This window comes from Vulpes vulpes, chromosome 2 (genome assembly GCF_048418805.1).
Source record: "Vulpes vulpes isolate BD-2025 chromosome 2, VulVul3, whole genome shotgun sequence".
In the NCBI taxonomy this organism is placed as follows: Eukaryota; Metazoa; Chordata; class Mammalia; order Carnivora; family Canidae; genus Vulpes; species Vulpes vulpes.
Window position 1 is genome coordinate 57,764,658 of NC_132781.1, and position 17,293 is coordinate 57,781,950.

The 17,293-nt window shown below is 41.5% G+C and overlaps 2 protein-coding genes across 4 annotated transcripts; one reads left to right on the forward strand and one right to left on the reverse strand.

The window, feature by feature from the left end:
* Positions 1-2,286: 2,286 nt before the first annotated feature.
* Positions 2,287-11,636, reverse strand: LOC112927879 (hypoxanthine-guanine phosphoribosyltransferase). 3 transcript variants are annotated; one of them, XM_072748615.1, is made up of 4 exons: positions 11,559-11,636; positions 11,194-11,311; positions 7,434-9,845; positions 4,927-6,302 (listed from the first exon to the last, which is right to left on the reverse strand). In XM_072748615.1, exon 4 carries the CDS (start codon positions 6,207-6,209, stop codon positions 5,553-5,555), a length of 657 nt encoding a protein of 218 aa, XP_072604716.1. In that variant the 5' UTR covers positions 6,210-6,302; positions 7,434-9,845; positions 11,194-11,311; positions 11,559-11,636; the 3' UTR covers positions 4,927-5,552. The 3 variants fall into 3 exon arrangements, with proteins under 3 accessions (XP_025865081.1, XP_072604716.1, XP_025865082.1); XM_026009296.2 differs by lacking the exon at positions 7,434-9,845 and having other exon boundaries at positions 2,287-6,302; positions 11,559-11,577; XM_026009297.2 differs by having other exon boundaries at positions 11,194-11,579.
* Positions 11,478-16,825, forward strand: HSPA5 (heat shock protein family A (Hsp70) member 5). Its single transcript, XM_026009292.2, has 9 exons — positions 11,478-11,980; positions 12,062-12,281; positions 12,384-12,615; positions 13,385-13,522; positions 13,846-13,958; positions 14,053-14,443; positions 14,576-14,813; positions 15,123-15,290; positions 15,918-16,825. Exons 2-9 carry the CDS (start codon positions 12,160-12,162, stop codon positions 16,478-16,480), a joined length of 1,965 nt encoding a protein of 654 aa, XP_025865077.1. The 5' UTR covers positions 11,478-11,980; positions 12,062-12,159; the 3' UTR covers positions 16,481-16,825.
* The last annotated feature ends 468 nt before the right edge of the window (positions 16,826-17,293 follow it).

Below are 17,293 nucleotides of genomic sequence, written 5' to 3' on the forward strand. Positions count from 1 at the left end.
AGCTCTTTTCTTTCCACTACAACACTCAGCCTTCCCTGATATACAAGGATATGAAGTTATGTACCCATAGTTAAGAAATTCATACTGAATCTTGATTAGAGCTCAGTTCTTCAGATTCCTAACTCCATACTCTCCATTAGACTACTCTGTTACAGAATCCAAGAGTAGTGACAAACTCAGAATTTTTTTAAAAGATTTTATTTATTTATTCATGACAAGAGAGAGAGAGAGAGAGAGGCAGAGACACAGGCAGAGGGAGAAGCAGGCCCCATGCAGGGAGCCTGACCTGGGACTCGATCTTCGGTCTTCAGGATTATACCCCCCGGGGCTGAAGGTGGCACTAAACCACTGAGCCACCGGGGCTGTCCCCCAAGAAGCTTTTTAAAAAAATTCTGAGTTTGGGGTAGCCCCAGTGGCTCAGCGGTTTAGTGCTGCCTTCAGCCTGGGGTGTGATTCTGGAGACCCAGGATCGAGTCCCACGTTGGGCTCCCTGTATGGGGCCTGCTTCTCCCTCTGCCTGTGTCTCTGCCTCTCTCTCTGTGTCTCTCGTGAATAAATAAATAAATAATCTTTAAAAAAAAAAAGCTTCTTGGGGGGAATCCCTGGGTGGCTCCGCAGTTTAGCGCCTCCTTTGGTCCAGGGCGTGATCCTGGAGTCCCAGGATGGAGTCCCACATCAGGATCCCTGCATGTGTCTCTGTGTCTGTGTGTGTGTGTGTGTGTGTGTGTGTGTGTGTGTCTCATGAATAAGTCTTTAAAAAGAAAAAAAAAGCTTCTTGGGGAGCCTGGCTGGTTCAGTTGGCAGAGCATGTGACTCTTGATCTCAATGTCATGAGTTCAGGCCCCATGTTGAGTGTAGAAATTACTTAAAAACTTTTTCTTTTTTTTTTTAATTTTTTTAATTTATTTATTATAGTCACAGAGAGAGAGAGAGAGAGAGAGAGGCAGAGACACAGGCAGAGGGAGAAGCAGGCTCCATGCACCAGGAGCCTGACGTGGGATTCGATCCCGGGTCTCCAGGATCGTGCCCTGGGCCAAAGGCAGGCGCCAAACCGCTGCGCCACCCAGGGATCCCTAAAAACTTTTTCTTAAAAGATTTTATTTATTTACTCACGTGACACACACACACACACACACACACACACACAGAGGCAGAGACACAGGCAGAGGGAGAAGCAGACTCCATGCTGGGAGCCCATGTGGGACTCGATCCCGGAACTCCAGGATCATGCCTTGGGCTGAAGGCAGGCGCTAAACTGCTGAGCCACCCAGGTATCCCCACTTAAAAACTTTTTAAAAAATTTTTTCTTTGCTTCTGTTTGTGCACAGTTTCACTGGTATGTCCAGAAAGCAGGTGCAAAGTGATCTGAGAGGCCTTTTACAAATATTTCTGAAAAAATTATTTTTTTTAAAGATTTTTATTTATTTATTCATGAGAGACACAGAGAGAGAGAGAGAGAGGCAGAGACACAGGCAGAGGGAGAAGCAGGCTCCACGCAGGGAGCCTGATGTGGGACTCAATCCTAGGTCTCCAGGATCACGACCTGAGCAGAAAGCAGACGCTCCACTGCTGAGCCACCCAGGCATCCCTGAAAAAAATTATTTTATCCTTAGGTCTGTGAAAGCTTTCTGAAATGTCATCATTAGTATAGATGCATTGAATTATGGGTATTATAGTTGATTCTCAAAGATCATCTAATCTAACACCTGCATTTGTATGAATTTAGAGGTTGTTCCTCAAGAGATCCTAATTAAAAAGTACATGCCCCAGGGAAAAGTAACATTTTTAACATAGCATGCATCTATACTTAGGAAAGAAATATGACACTTAATTAAGAACAGACCATACCAGAAAGAAAAATAGGGTCACATCCAGAAAGGAAGATCAGAAAATGGAAGAGCGGGCAGCCTGGGTGGCTCAGTGGTTTAGCGCTCCCTTCAGCCCAGGGCATGATCCTGGAGACCCGGGATCGGGTCCCACATCAGACTCCCTGCGTGGAGCCTGCTTCTCCCTCTGCTTATGTCTCTGCCTCCCTCTGTGTGTCTCTCATGAATAAATAAATAAAATCTTAAAAAAAAAAGTGGAAGAGCAAGATGAAAGGGTAGAAACAAGGGCTTCACCTGTTATGTGATTTTTCTTATTTGGCACACAGAAGATTTGTCTGTGGAAAGCCATAGCCTGTGGAAAGATTAATCTTAGTGTCTCATCTGAGTCAATTAAATTATACACAAAGTGATAAATAAATACAGCAATGACGTGAATAGAAACACACCAGGGAATTCATAATTTTACTATGAACTCTGAGACTGTATTTTCAACTGTAAAACAAAGATGTCACCAATCCTCTATATCCCATGAAGTTGTTAGGAGGACAAGATCAAAGAAGTCAGGCGAATGCTTGGAAACCACAAAGTAAAACAAATGTAAGCTGTTATACTATGACACAGTTCAAATTCAAATAGCAGGCAAACATTTAAAACATTTAACACTAAGGGGCACCTGGGTGGCTTACTTGTTTAAGCATCTGCCTTCGGCTCAGGTCATGATCCTAGGGTTCTATTTGGTGAAGTCTGCTTCTCCCTCTGCCCCTTCCCCCTGCTTGTGTACTCTCCCTCTCTCTCAAAATAAATAGAAATCTTTTTTAAAAATATTAAATGCTGGGCAGCCAGGATGGCTCAGCAGTTTAGCGCCACCTTCAGCCCAGGGCATGATCCTGGAGACCCGGGATCAAGTCCCATGTTGGGCTCCCTGCATGGAGCCTGGTTCTCCCTCTGCCTGTGTCTCTGCCTTTCTCTCTCTCTGTGTTATCATGAATAAATAAATAAAATCTTAGAAAACAAAATTAAATGCTAAAAAGCTAACTGAACCATTACGTTCACTACATTTGTTTTCTAAAATTCACTTTCAATTAAGCAATACAAAAATTCATTCTTGGTCTTAAAAATATATATACAATACAACTAAGTAAAAAAAAAAAAATCCTTTTGGAAATCCCTGGGTGGCTCAGCGGTTTAGTGCCTGCCTTTGGCCCAGGGCGTGATCCTGGAGTCCCGGGATCAAGTTCCCACATCAGGCTCCCTGTATGGAGCCTGCTTCTCCCTCTGCCTGTGTCTCTGCCTCTCTCTCTCTCTCTGTGTCTTTCATGAATAAATAAATAAAATCTTAAAAAAAAAATCCTCTCAATTCCCGTCCAATTCTACCCAAAGGGAGTCACTCTTGTCAATGACAGGTATCTGTCTAGATTGGGGAGGGAGGTTATTTAACACAAATAGGATCACGTTGTACATACCATTCTGTTTTCATTTAAAAATAAATCCCGGGGGACACCTGGGTGGCTCAGCAGTTGAGCATCTGCCTTTGGCTCAGGGCGTGATCCTGGAGTCCCAGGATGGAGTCCCACATCAGGCTCTCTGCAGGGAGCCTGCCTCTCCCTCTGCCTATGTCTTGCCTCTCTCTGTGTGTCTCTTATGAATAAATAAATAAAATCTTTATAAATCAATCAATCAATAAGTAAATAAATCCTGGGACACCTGAGTGACTCAGTGATTGAGCACCTGCCTTTGGCTTGGGTCGTGGTCCCAGGGTCCTGAGATTGAGTCCCACATCAGGCACCGTGCAAGGAGCCTACATCTCCCTCTGCTTATGTCTCTGCCTTTCTGTCTGTGTCTCTCATGAATAAATAGATAAAATCTTTAAAATAAGTAAGTAAATAAATAAATATCCCGAGCTTCATTCCATATCAATACATAGAAATCTACCTCGGTTTTGAAACTTTGCACAGTATTTCCATGGTATCATCCGTAGTTGACTTAGCATCCCCTACTGAGGGACATTTAGATTCACTGTACATTCCGAATAAAAAATACATGTGAATTAACTATGTTATTTTTAACATAGTTTTAAAAAAAATGTTTAAGGGAAAAATTCTTTTTTTTTTTAAGATTTATTTGAGAGACAGAGAGCACAGTAGCAGGGAGGAGGGCCAGAGATAGAAGGAGAAGCAGACTCCCCAAGCAGGGAGCCCAAGGTGGGCTTCAATTCCAAGACCTCAGGATCACGACCCAAAGCAGAAGGCAGATGTGCTCAACTGACTGAGCCACCCTGGGGCCCCAAAGGAAAAATTTTCTAAAGCTCCAGCAATCTTTAAACAAATAAAAAATCCAGAAAGACATGTGTGGAAGCTGTTCTACATAGATGGCAGAAAGTATTTCTTCATAAAATGCTTTTTGGCCTTTGGAACAGCCCAGTTCAAAGCAAAGGACAAGGCTACAATCATAACCCTACTCCATGTTCTGGGCCCTTGGTTGTCCTACATTGGCCCCCATTGGCAGGCTCAGAAATAGTAGCAGTGCTCAGAGGTGGATTTACTATGAAGCTGATGGAGTTTATGATTTAGGGCCTCTCACTTGCCTGGGGATCCTTCCAAGGCCCAGGCAATTCACATTCAATATGGTTTTGTAACATTTGCCAAAGAATTTTTCATTATTGGCTAAGTTGAGGGCAACAGATAAAAGCCTAAAATGTGAAAACACTGAAAATGAAGAAAAAGACTGCTATAGAATAGAGACATAAATCATGCAATTTGCACTTCAGCCCAGTGAAATCTATTATGAACCTTATTCTTCCAGAGTGCCTTGGTGGTTCAGTTGGTTAAGCATCTGATTCAATCTCACTCAGGTCTTGATCTCTGGGTCATCAGTTCAAGCCTCGTGTTGGGCTCCGTCCTGGGTGTGGAGCCCACTTAAAACAAAACAAAAAAACCTTATCCTTTATCAGTATCAAGGATGTCCAGACTGATGGAAGCTGTCATGTTATTAATGCAACGTAAAATTTTTATGCGTTACCTGTATTTGGTTTAACCTATGATTAATCATAATGTATGAAATATCTTTAATGTAATTATATCTTGCACATCTTTCACTGACCTTTTTTGTTCTCTTGTATTACTTTTATTTATTTTTTAAAGTTTTTTGGAATTTATTGATTTGTATTTAAATAAACTGTTGACAAAGACTCACCAGAAATAATCTGAACAACTGGGGAAATACAGTTAATACCACTGAAACACTAACATAATTCAAGGACACATGGTTTATCCAATAAAACAACATGTCTTGCATGCTGTCATTGATACAAAAACTGCTTCTTTTCTAAACATACAGTAGTATAATTAACAATATTCAATCACTTGTTTTTTCCTGAATACATAAATATTAAAATACCAATTAAATACTAATATATTTTCTCTTTAAATGTTTCCTACAGATACAATTTCAATATTTTCATTCAACAGTAGTGTGGTTTAAGAAATTTTTCATTCACAAGTCAAACAACAATCCACCCAAAGGGAACTGATGGTCTATAGGCTCATAGGGCAAATAAAAACTTCAGTAATGCAGCAAATGACATTTCTAACAAACATACCAAATAGATAAAATTCTTAAGACAATACATGCAATAAGCCCCTCTATGTTGCCACAGAACTAGAACATTTGATTATTTCACTAGTGATTTCAATGGGATTCTAGATGTTTGCAAACTGAATTCTCATCTTAGGCTTTGTATTTTGCTTTTCCAGTTTCACTAATGACACAAACATGATTCAAATCTCTAAAATATTCATTATAGTCAAGGGCATATCCTACAACAAACTTGTCTGGAATTTCAAATCCAACAAAGTCTGGTCTATAACCAGTACTTCGAGGAGTCCTTTTCACCAGCAAGCTTGCAACCTTGACCATTTTTGGATTATACTGCTCGACCAAGGAAAGCAAGGTTTGCATTGTTTTGCCTGTGTCAATGAGATCTTCAACAATCAAGACATTCTTTTCAGTTAAAGTTGAGAGGTCATCTCCACCAATTACTTTTATGTCCCCTGTTGACTGGTCACTACAGTTGCTTTTCAGTCTAATGAAGTCCACAGTCATAGGAATGGACCTATCACTATTTCTGTTCAGTGCTTTAATGTAATCCAGCAGGTCAGCAAAGAATGTATAGCCCCCCTTGAGCACACATAGGGCTACAATGTGATGGCTTCCCATCTCCTTCATCACATCTCGTGCAAGCCGTTCTGTCCTGTCCATAATTAATCCATGAGGAATAAACACCTTTTCCAAATCCTGAGCATAATGATTAGGTATACAAAACAAATCTAGGTCATAACCTGGTTCATCATCACTAATCACAATGCTGGGGCTTCGGCTTGCCATAACGGAGCTGGCCGGTGCGTGGACTGAGGGCAGTTCTCTTCTGTATTACCTTTAGTGTTAAGTTCTTAAAGGTTTTTCAAGCTTGGTAAGTTCCTGATAGATAAACAGGAATTTTTTTTAAATAACAAGAAAATGTAGATAAAAAAAAAATATATACTTACAATTTACTCTTTGAAAAACATAGATATCAACAATTTTAACAGCTACATAATATTTCAACATCTTAAAGTAACATAATTTGTCATTTCAAAATGGAAAATTGTTCATTCCTGATAAATTTTAAGCACTAAATTCATGCAATTTTTTAACAATTCTAGAATACAGAAGTCAAGATTTAAGACTTTATAAAGCTTACTTTAAAATAATGGTATACTATCATACCGTTAAATAATTTATTTTTCTACCTTAACAATATAGAGTAGGTTTGTTTTGCCAACTTGACAAGCTAATTCTAAAATTTATATGAAAATACAAGTACCAAGAATAACAAAAGATACTCCCGAAGGTGAAAGGCCTGGATCTACTGCTTATCAAGTTATAGCAATGAAGAGAGAAGCTAATACGATAGGGGATCCCTAGGTGGCTCAGCGGTTTGGCACCTGCCTTCAGCCCAGGGCATGATCCTGGAGTCCAGGGATCAAGTCCCACATCTGGCTTCCTGCATGGAGCCTGCTTCTCCCTCTGCCTGTGTCTCTGCTTCTCTCTGTGTCTCTCATAAATAAATAAAATCTTAAAAAAAAAAAGAAGCTAATACAATAAATGATAAAATTCTAAAGACTGTAACAATAAAGAGAAGTTAACTTCTTCATGGAAGAAGGAATTAGGATCAGTTGGGGTGAAAAAGTGAGGACTTCTGAGTGCTGACATTCTTTTTCTTGACTTAGATATTGAATACCTAGGGATTTATATTATGATTATTCATACTGTACTATTGCATTTTACATACTTTCTGTATTCATATCGCAATTTATAACAGAGGTTTAAGATATGCAAAACATCCAGCACATAGTAAATATTCCATTAAGAGTAGCTACTACTGATATTAAAGGGGGGGGCAGTGGATTTGTGACAATCTCCAAGAAATATAGCTAACTGGATGGAAGCAGAACCATGTATGCAGTACCATGATCCATCACTAGTTATAAAACAGGCATAGACACACACTGTATATGAATATGAATAAGTCCTCTCTAAGTTGCACAAGAAAGTGATGACAATGCTTACCTTTACCAGTGTAGAGGAATAAGGCTAGAGATGCGGTGGCAGGCAAACTTATGTTCGTTGTATATTTATATGTTTTGTCTTTTAAATTTTATACCATGCATTTATATTTCCCATTTTAAGTATATATACATATATATATGGATTTAAGTAATCTCTACACCAAACATGGTGCTTGAACTCATGACCCAGAGATCAAGAGTGGCACATTCCTCTGATTGAGCCAGCCAGGTGCCCCTGTATTTCCTATTTTAAAAATTTAGAAATTTAAGATAAATATCAAATATTATCACTCAAATTCTATAAAGTTAGCTTATTTTACTTCAAAGGAAAATATAAAACAGAAGAAAAATTAGGGGCACAGGGGTGGCTCAGTTGGTTAAATGTATGCCTTTGGCTCAGGTTGTGATCCTACTAGGGTCCTAGGATGGAGCCCCGCATTGGGCTCCCTGCTCAGTGGGGAGCCTGCTTCTCCCTCTACCTCTGCCTGGCACTCCCCCTGTTTGTGCTCTAATAAATAAATAAAATCTTAAAAAAAAAAAAAGAAAAATTAAAACTTCTGTATAAAACTAAAATGCTTTACAACAAATCAAATACCTTTACCATCATAACAACCACTTTGAGGAGGCAAAATTATATACATTTTATAGACAAGTAAACAGAGCCTCAGACAGGGTGACTTGCCCTAAATCATAGCTAGTTAAGGGGCAGAACCAGAACTCTCTAGTTTTTATGCTTTCAAACCCCATGGGCTTTTCTATCACACTGACACAGAATGCCCTCCTACATGCCTTCCACACACACACACACACACACAAAGAAGATGCACTACTTGCAACTTTTCATTTGTATGTGGGGAAGTTTCCCTATTAATTATAAGATTCACTTTTAAAAAGACAAAAAAAAAAAAGTCATGGCAAAGAAGACTAATTGCATAGCACACTGCACTTTCAAAAGCACAAAAATGGATGCCTGGGTGCCTCAGTGGTTGATCATCTGCCTTTGGCTCAGATGTTGATCCTGGGGTCCTGGGATCAAGTCCCACAATGGGCTCCCCAGGGCTCTCCGCAGGAAGCCTGCTTCCTTTGCCTTTTGTCTCTGCCTGTTTCTCATGAATATATCCATAAAATCTTAAAAAAAAAAAAAGGCACAAAAAAACTGCTACATGATTTATACCCAGTTATTGTTCCTAGCTCAGGGGCTGAGGAATCAGGGAGACACTTTTGTTTTATTCTTGAATTGTTTAATGAAGGTTGAGGCCCAGTATCTTAATAAAAAAGACAGCTATGTAGTCAATATAGGAGAGTAATTACAGCGTTTTAAAAAATATTTCAAAAAATGTGTCAGATTCAACATAATCACCAAACATTATTTTCCATTGAAAGAAATCTTGAGGGGATCCCTGGGTGGCGCAGCAGTTTGGCACCTGCCTTTGGCCCAGGGCGCGATCCTGGAGACCCGGGATCGAGTCCCACATCAGGGTCCCGGTGCATGGAGCCTGCTTCTCCCTCTGCCTGTGTCTCTGCCTCTCTCTCTCTCTGTGACTATCATAAATAAATAAAAAAATTAAAAATAAAAAAAATAAAAAAAAAGAAAGAAATCTTGACCCTTAAGTGGGGAAAGAAAATTGACCCTTAAGAAGCGGTTTTCTTGAAGAGGTTCGAAAATGTCTTCTAAAAATAATAATAAAATAAAATGTCTTCTCATAGTACATTCACATGATTAGTAGCATCTCTATTATTCTACAACTTCCCAAACACTTTCACATAGTTTCTTTTTTTTTTTTCTTCACATAGTTTCTTATCTGGTCCTTGAAACAAACCACTAGGAGAGACAGGACAGAAATCTCTGACATTCAATTGATGAAGAAACTGAGGCTCTGGTAGGTTGTTTTTTTCCAAGATCATGTACCTTATCTCTTGCTGAATATTTTCTTTAACAAAGGATGCGGAAAAATCTCAATTATCGGCGTCTAAAACATTCAATTTGCCAATTGTATAAGCCTTTTCCTTTTCCTTTCTGTTCTATGTCTTTAATTCCCTTTCAGAAAGGAAGATTTAGAAACCAAGTGATATCCAAATCTAATCAGTCCTAACTCTGCCTAGCTTTCTGAGATCAGATGAGAAATAGAAATCTACTATCTTACCCATAGGAGGACAAGTGAAATGAGCTGGTTTAAATTACTGGATAAAAATCTACATTTGTCTATCACTCATTATCAAAACACTTGCAAACTAGGCCACTATTCTATATCCTAAACAAGACATAAATCTTAAAAAGCCAAAAATCAGGATGACAGTCTTGACTACAGAAATTAAAAACCAAATTTCCAAGGCTCAAATCCTGGCAATCTTTTAAGCTGTGTGATCTCCTGGGCAAATTTCTCCACCTCTTGGGGCTTCAGATTCCTTAGCTCTAAAAATAAGGGTTAAAGAAATAAATGCTTTCATAAGAATTAAAAGAGATAATGCACATCAAGTGTTTAAATATTGTGCTTAAATATTGGTAATTGGCACCAATACTATTATTGGTATTTAACATTCAGGAAACTAGATTTATCTATGCACTTTTCTATTCAAACCAGAAGTGATTGCACTTTGGAATATACTCTAACATATACCTAATATACGTGGTTTTAAAAAAAATACTACAACCACCAATATACCCATTCCCTTTTAAAGTTAGCCAGATATTACTTTTCTAAATCTTAGAAGAAAAAAAAAAAAAAAGAAGAGTTGCAAAAGATTACTCTATCATAGACAAGGCTGAAACTGAGAGCTTTTTGATGTAAATGGATGTTATATACACAAAGTTTGCTTGAAATGAAGCTGTAATGTGGCTTGATGGTGATTTCTATCTTGATGTGAACTGATGCAACCTATAGAGAGGGTCAGTGTTACAGCAGTATTACAAGCCCTGTTGTAAAGGGTGATGCAACTTCCATAGTCAATTCTGAGTCACCAGCATAACCTTGAGAAAGGAAAATTCTTTAGTACTGACTCCTAGGCTCAGCATCTTAGTAAACTGTGTGTTAGATGTTTCAGTGCTATTTGGATGTAGTATTATGAATACCCATGAGTTTCAAGAATATATTTAGTGGAAAAACACTGGAGTCATCCGTTCCTGATTTTGACAATGTCCCATACATTCTTTGTAAGCACCTCAAAATACTTTGTATCAGGCTTCTGGTCTGCCCATAGTAGGTGCTCCAAAAAGATCTGCTGAATGAATTTAGTAATTTTTAAAAAAATTTTGAGTATTGACTATGGAGCTAAGCTGACGTGGGTATCTCTTCTAACTCCATCACTCACCAGCTCTATGACTTTAAGTTAGTTATTTAATATTTCGGTCCCAAATTTCTCATCCGGAAAATGGGAAATGCCAAGTATTAAAGTGTAAGGACCGAATGACATAGGAGACAGAACAATGGTTGGCACACAGTAAGTCTAAATTAAATAGTAGACTATTATTTTTTTGCTACAGGTTGTAAGCACAATCTGACCTTTTCCAGGAAGAGTGAAGTTAGAAAGGTATCAAGACTAAAGGACAAGCAAGGCCTTGCAAAAGAAAACCCGGGGCCACAGAGGAAAAAAGGATGAGCAGAAGAGAAGGCAAGGAGCGGCAAGCCAGAAAAATAATACATCGCAGGGTGTGAGCGATGGCATTAGTATATAAGCGCTTCAGCCGCACTGGGGGGGGGGGGGGGGGGGGGGACGGGACTCAGGGTGAGGAGGGAGTTACTATGGCCAGGCCTGTGACTTACCGTGGGGTAGGGCAATGTGGAGAAACCTGGTATAGACAAAAGTACCTGGCTAGGGAGAGCAGGGCCGAAAGAATGGCTAGGAGCCACTATCCGCGGCCGGGCACTGCTCCAGACAGGGCTGCGGGCGGGAGAACAAAAAGCCCTGAGGCTCGGACACCCCCAAACGTAGCGGCCATAAAGGGCAAAGAAATTTGTTCTGAGGTGATCACAGCATCTACGCTGAGACCTGCCTGCTTGGGACGGGTTTGGGGGCTGGGAAGAGGAAGAGTCGCTTCCCGCTTCGAGAGGAAGGAGAGAGGAGGGTCAAGCAAACAGCGGAGAAAGAACCAAGAACCCAAACCAAGAGCCTCGAGGGAATCACCTACTCCACTCTAATCCTGGCCCCCGAGGGCCCAGTGTAAAGGCGGGACTTCTGCCGTTACCAGCGGAAACGGCCTCCGGGTGAGAGGTCGCATAAGAGACAGACAGCTGCTGAGCCAATGAGGACTGCGCGTGGGGCGGATGTTGCCTCCCATTGGCGGCTGTCGGATGCTACCGGCCGCCAATGAGTCCGCCGGGGGGGCGTAGCTGTGACGTTAGTTGCGGAGGAGGCCGCTTCGAATCGGCGGCGGCCAGCTTGGTGGCCTGGACCAATCAGCGGCCTCCAACGAGCAGCGCCTACGCCAATCGGTGGCCTCCACGACGGGGCTGGGGGGAGGGTATATAAGCGGCCTCGGCGACGGCGCGGTCGACGCTGGCTGAGACATCACAGACTCATCGGCTTGGGGGATTTTTGTGAGTCTGAGAGGTAAGCGCCGCGGCCTGTCTTTCCGGACCTGCCCTTCACCTTGTCTGCTGCTCCTGCTGACCCCGGGCCTTGTACCCTCAGATCAGTCACTTCGGTGCGCTCCGGTGCTGCGGCCTGTGGTTGGATTGCCCGTGACGTCCTGACTGACTGCTGACCCACTGGCCTACGGCGCCGGCAAGATGAAGCTGTCCCTGGTGGCTGCGGTGCTGCTGCTGCTCGGCGCGGCGCGGGCCGAGGAGGAGGACAAGAAGGAGGACGTAGGCACGGTGGTCGGCATCGACCTGGGCACCACCTACTCCTGGTGAGTGGGGTTTGTGGAGAGGGGGGAATGGGGCGTGGCCTCCTGGGCTGCCGTGAGACTCGCGGTGCTGATTCCTTGCGTTCTTCGTGATGTTTCCGCCAGCGTCGGGGTGTTCAAGAACGGCCGCGTGGAGATCATCGCCAACGATCAGGGCAATCGCATCACGCCGTCTTATGTGGCCTTCACGCCTGAAGGGGAGCGTCTGATCGGCGATGCGGCGAAGAACCAGCTCACTTCCAACCCGGAGAACACCGTCTTCGACGCCAAGCGGCTCATCGGCCGCACATGGAACGACCCGTCTGTGCAGCAGGACATCAAGTTCTTGCCTTTCAAGGTCCGATAGGGCTTTTTTTTTTTTCTCACCCGAAGAGAAAGTGGGCGATGGGGGGTCGGAGTGTTTAAGAATAATAAGTTACTGAAAAATTGAGACAACAGAAAGGATACAAACGTGGTGTACATGTAATAACTTTTATTGAGTAATCTTGGTATGTTACAAATATTGCCAAAGTAAGCTCGGCAAATAAAGACACTTCCCACAGGACTATTCTGAATAGTTTGTATTAAGAGCCTGATTAACGGCGGGGGGTGGGGGTTAATGGGTGACGGGCACTGAGGGGGGCATTTGACGGGATGAGCACTGGGTGTTATTCTGTATGTTGGTAAATTGAATACCAATTAAAAATAAATTTATTAAAAAAAAAAAAAGAGCCTGATTAAAACCGAAGAGGCTGGGGATCCCTGAGTGGCTCAGCGGTTTGGCACCTGCCTTTGGCCCAGGGTGCGATCCTGGAGTCCCGGGATCGAGTCCCACGTCGGCTCCTGGCATGGAGCCTGCTTCTCCCTCTCCCTGTGTCTCTGCCTCTCTTTCTCTCTCTATGTCTATCATAAATAAACAAATCTTAAAAAAACAAACAAACAAACAACCGAAGAGGCTTGTCTTTATAAGGCATCCATACTCCTTAAGTATTTCTAGGCAATATTCAGCTCCAAGCGACCAAAGTAAACCAAACTACGGGGGGGAGAAAGTGGGACTCAGTCCTCTTTTTAAAGTTTTAAATGTTTGTGCTTCTGTGTCTGAAATTAATGATCATTCTTTAAAATAGGTGGTTGAGAAGAAGACTAAACCATACATTCAAGTTGATATTGGAGGTGGGCAAACAAAGACATTTGCTCCTGAAGAAATTTCTGCCATGGTTCTAACCAAAATGAAGGAAACTGCGGAGGCTTATTTGGGAAAGAAGGTAAATATTTCAAGAACAATGTTAAGTTTAATTTTATTTTCCCTATTTTTGTATTTAGTGTGTTGTGTAGATGCCTTTAGTATTTTAATAACTTGAATCTGAATGACATTCATAAATCAATTTTTAATTTACTTGCATATTTTACTGTAGGCTCAACAAATATTAGGGACTTTATGTTACCACTTAATGCTTGCAAATCCATAGGTATAAAATTACCCATCTAACAGCAGATTGTCTTAGAAACTAAAGCGGTGGTTTGAGTGCAACTTCTATAAGAGTTGAACCATCTGATAATATACACTTAATTACCTGTTATTCTTTAGGTAACCCATGCAGTTGTTACTGTACCAGCCTACTTCAATGATGCCCAACGCCAGGCAACCAAAGATGCTGGCACTATTGCTGGGTTGAATGTTATGAGGATCATTAATGAGCCGTAAGTGTCAAATTCAGAAATAATGGCATATTTGCCAAATAGGGGGAATGTAAACTTAACTAAGTCATTTTTTTCTTTCTCATTCTGTTAACAGTACAGCAGCTGCTATTGCTTACGGCTTGGATAAGAGGGAAGGGGAGAAGAATATCCTGGTGTTTGACCTGGGTGGTGGAACTTTTGATGTGTCTCTTCTCACCATTGACAATGGTGTCTTTGAAGTTGTGGCTACTAATGGAGATACTCACCTGGGTGGAGAAGACTTTGACCAACGTGTCATGGAACACTTCATCAAACTCTACAAAAAGAAGACTGGCAAAGATGTTAGGAAAGACAACAGAGCTGTGCAGAAACTCCGGCGGGAGGTAGAAAAAGCCAAACGGGCCCTGTCTTCTCAACATCAAGCAAGAATTGAAATTGAGTCCTTCTATGAAGGAGAAGACTTCTCTGAGACTCTGACTCGGGCCAAATTTGAAGAGCTAAATATGGTATATTCCTTGTTTTTTTTGCTTGGCTAATGAGTCCTAGTTGGACTCTGTGTTTAGGATACTGCATTTAGATATTTAGTCAATATCTGGGTGGAACAGGTATCATCACAATGATTGTGTTTCCTATTCTAGGACCTGTTCCGTTCTACCATGAAGCCTGTCCAGAAGGTGCTGGAGGATTCTGACTTAAAGAAGTCTGATATTGATGAAATTGTTCTTGTTGGTGGCTCTACTCGAATTCCAAAGATTCAACAACTGGTTAAAGAGTTTTTCAATGGCAAGGAGCCATCCCGTGGCATAAACCCAGACGAGGCTGTAGCATATGGTGCTGCTGTCCAGGCTGGTGTACTTTCTGGTGATCAAGATACAGGTATGGCAGTATCACAGCATCTTCCACAGTACTTCAGTAGCTTGAGAGGAAGAGTATAATTAGCTCTTGCTTTAGAAAGCAATAGAACATGAGCAGCAGGGTCACACAGCTAATAAAGGGTTAATTGAGAACAAGACCTGGGTTAGTTTCAAGATGATTAGCAGCTATTTTAATTCACTCCTTCTGAAATGATTTGCATTAAATGGCACGATGGAGAAGATAAAGTTAAATAGTTCAGGGGGAGACTGCTTGGTAGTGCTCCTGTGACCCTTGAATTAGAACTTAACATTGGTTAACTTACCTTTGTAGGTGATCTGGTACTGCTTGATGTATGTCCCCTTACACTTGGTATTGAAACTGTGGGAGGTGTCATGACCAAACTGATTCCAAGGAACACTGTGGTGCCCACCAAGAAGTCTCAGATCTTTTCTACAGCCTCTGATAACCAACCGACTGTTACAATCAAGGTCTATGAAGGTAATAACCTACATTTGTGAATGACATAGTATGTTTTTGAATAGCATGACTTCTTAATATATTCTATTGAAATGAGGACAGAAAGAAACAGCTGCTGTCTTCAGATGAGGGTTCCCCAATATGACTAGTGTTCAGTTTGGTAGAGTCAGCCCCAAATCTAGTTCTTATCTACCTATCTGGCACTGTTTGTCTATAAAGATAACTTCTGAGCTGGCTCTTAAAATGCAATAAGAAAAGTTCATAATGATGTAGATTAAGTTCAATTAAGTTAGTAGTAACATAGGGACGCCTGGGTGGCTCAGCGGTTTGGCGCCTGCCTTCAGCCCAGGGCATGATCCTGGAGTCCCAGGATTGAGTCCCGCATCAGGCTCCCTGCATGGAGCCTGCTTCTCCCTCTGCCTCTCTCTGTGTGTCTCTCATGAATAAATAAATAAATAAAATCTTAAATAAAAAAAAAAGGTTAGTAGTAACTTAACATAGTCTCACTTGCTACTCCTTATAGATCAATATCCACTTTTAGCTTGATAAGCATGCCCTTGCCACTGTAAGCTCTAACAGACTGAAGTGTAAGTATTCAGATGTACTAATGTTTGTCAGTAATAAGTGTTTTTTTGGTGTAACTTCTAGGTGAACGACCCCTGACAAAAGACAATCACCTCCTGGGAACTTTTGATCTGACTGGAATTCCTCCTGCTCCTCGTGGAGTCCCACAGATTGAAGTCACCTTTGAGATAGATGTGAATGGCATTCTTCGCGTGACCGCTGAAGACAAAGGTACGGGCAACAAAAATAAGATCACAATTACCAATGATCAAAATCGTCTGACACCTGAAGAAATTGAAAGGATGGTTAATGATGCTGAGAAGTTTGCCGAGGAAGACAAAAAGCTCAAGGAGCGCATTGATACTAGAAATGAATTAGAAAGCTATGCCTATTCTCTAAAGAATCAGATTGGAGATAAAGAAAAGCTGGGAGGTAAACTCTCCTCTGAAGATAAGGAGACCATGGAAAAAGCTGTAGAGGAAAAGATTGAATGGCTAGAAAGTCACCAAGATGCTGACATTGAAGATTTCAAGGCTAAAAAGAAGGAACTGGAAGAAATTGTTCAGCCAATTATCAGCAAACTCTATGGAAGTGCAGGCCCTCCCCCAACCGGTGATGAGGAACCAGCAGACAAAGATGAGTTGTAGACATTGCTCTGCTAGTGCTGTAATATTGTAAATACTGGACTCAGGAACTTTCGTTAGGAGAAAATTGAGAGAACTTAAGTCTCGAATGTAATTGGAATCTTCACCTTGGAGTGGAGTTGAAAATGCTATAGCCCAAGTGGCTGTTTACTGCTTTTCATTAGCAGTTGCTCACATGTCTTGGGGTGGGGGGGAAAGGAAGAATTGGCTATCTTAAAAAGTGGGTAAAAAAGCTGGTTTTAGGGCGTGTGTTCACCTTGGAAATGTTCTATTTAACAATTGCGTCATGCACATGTGGTGTAGGAACTTTTTCTACCATAAGTGACACCAATAAATGTTTGTTATTTACACTGGTCTAATTTTTGTGATAAGCTTCTAATTAAGTCATTTGCCTCAAGGTTGTATTCCCACTTGTGTGGAGGGAGTTGGGGTTTTGAGGTAAAGAAACATTTTTATCTAATACTTTTCAGGGAAATTGCCTTACAATCTAGTTTAAGAAAGGGGCAGGGGGTACCTGGGTGGCTTGGTTAAGCATCTGACTCTTGATTTCAGCTCAGGTCATGATCTCAGTGTCATGCAATCAAGCCCCATGTTGGCTTGTCTCTGCCCCCTCCCAACTACTCCCTCCTCCCCTTCAAAAGTAAAATCTTTAGAAACAAAAAAGGGCAGGAGGGGCACCTGGGTGGTGCAGACTGCTAAGTGATTGACTTCTGGTTTGGGGTCAGGTTGTGATCTCAGGGTTATGAGCTTGAGCCCCATGTCAGGCTCCATGCTCAGCATCGAGTCTGCTTGAGACTCTCCCTGTCCCTCTGTGCC

Bases quoted from the DNA above. Each gene is read 5' to 3' on its own strand.
- LOC112927879 (XM_026009296.2), bottom strand. From the start codon at position 6,209: ATGGCAAGCCGAAGCCCCAGCATTGTGATTAGTGATGATGAACCAGGT.
- HSPA5 (XM_026009292.2), top strand. From the start codon at position 12,160: ATGAAGCTGTCCCTGGTGGCTGCGGTGCTGCTGCTGCTCGGCGCGGCG. The intron at 13,959-14,052 runs GTAAGTGTCAAA...TTCTGTTAACAG, and splicing joins ATGAGGATCATTAATGAGCC to TACAGCAGCTGCTATTGCTT. The intron at 15,291-15,917 runs GTAATAACCTAC...TGTAACTTCTAG, and splicing joins TACAATCAAGGTCTATGAAG to GTGAACGACCCCTGACAAAA.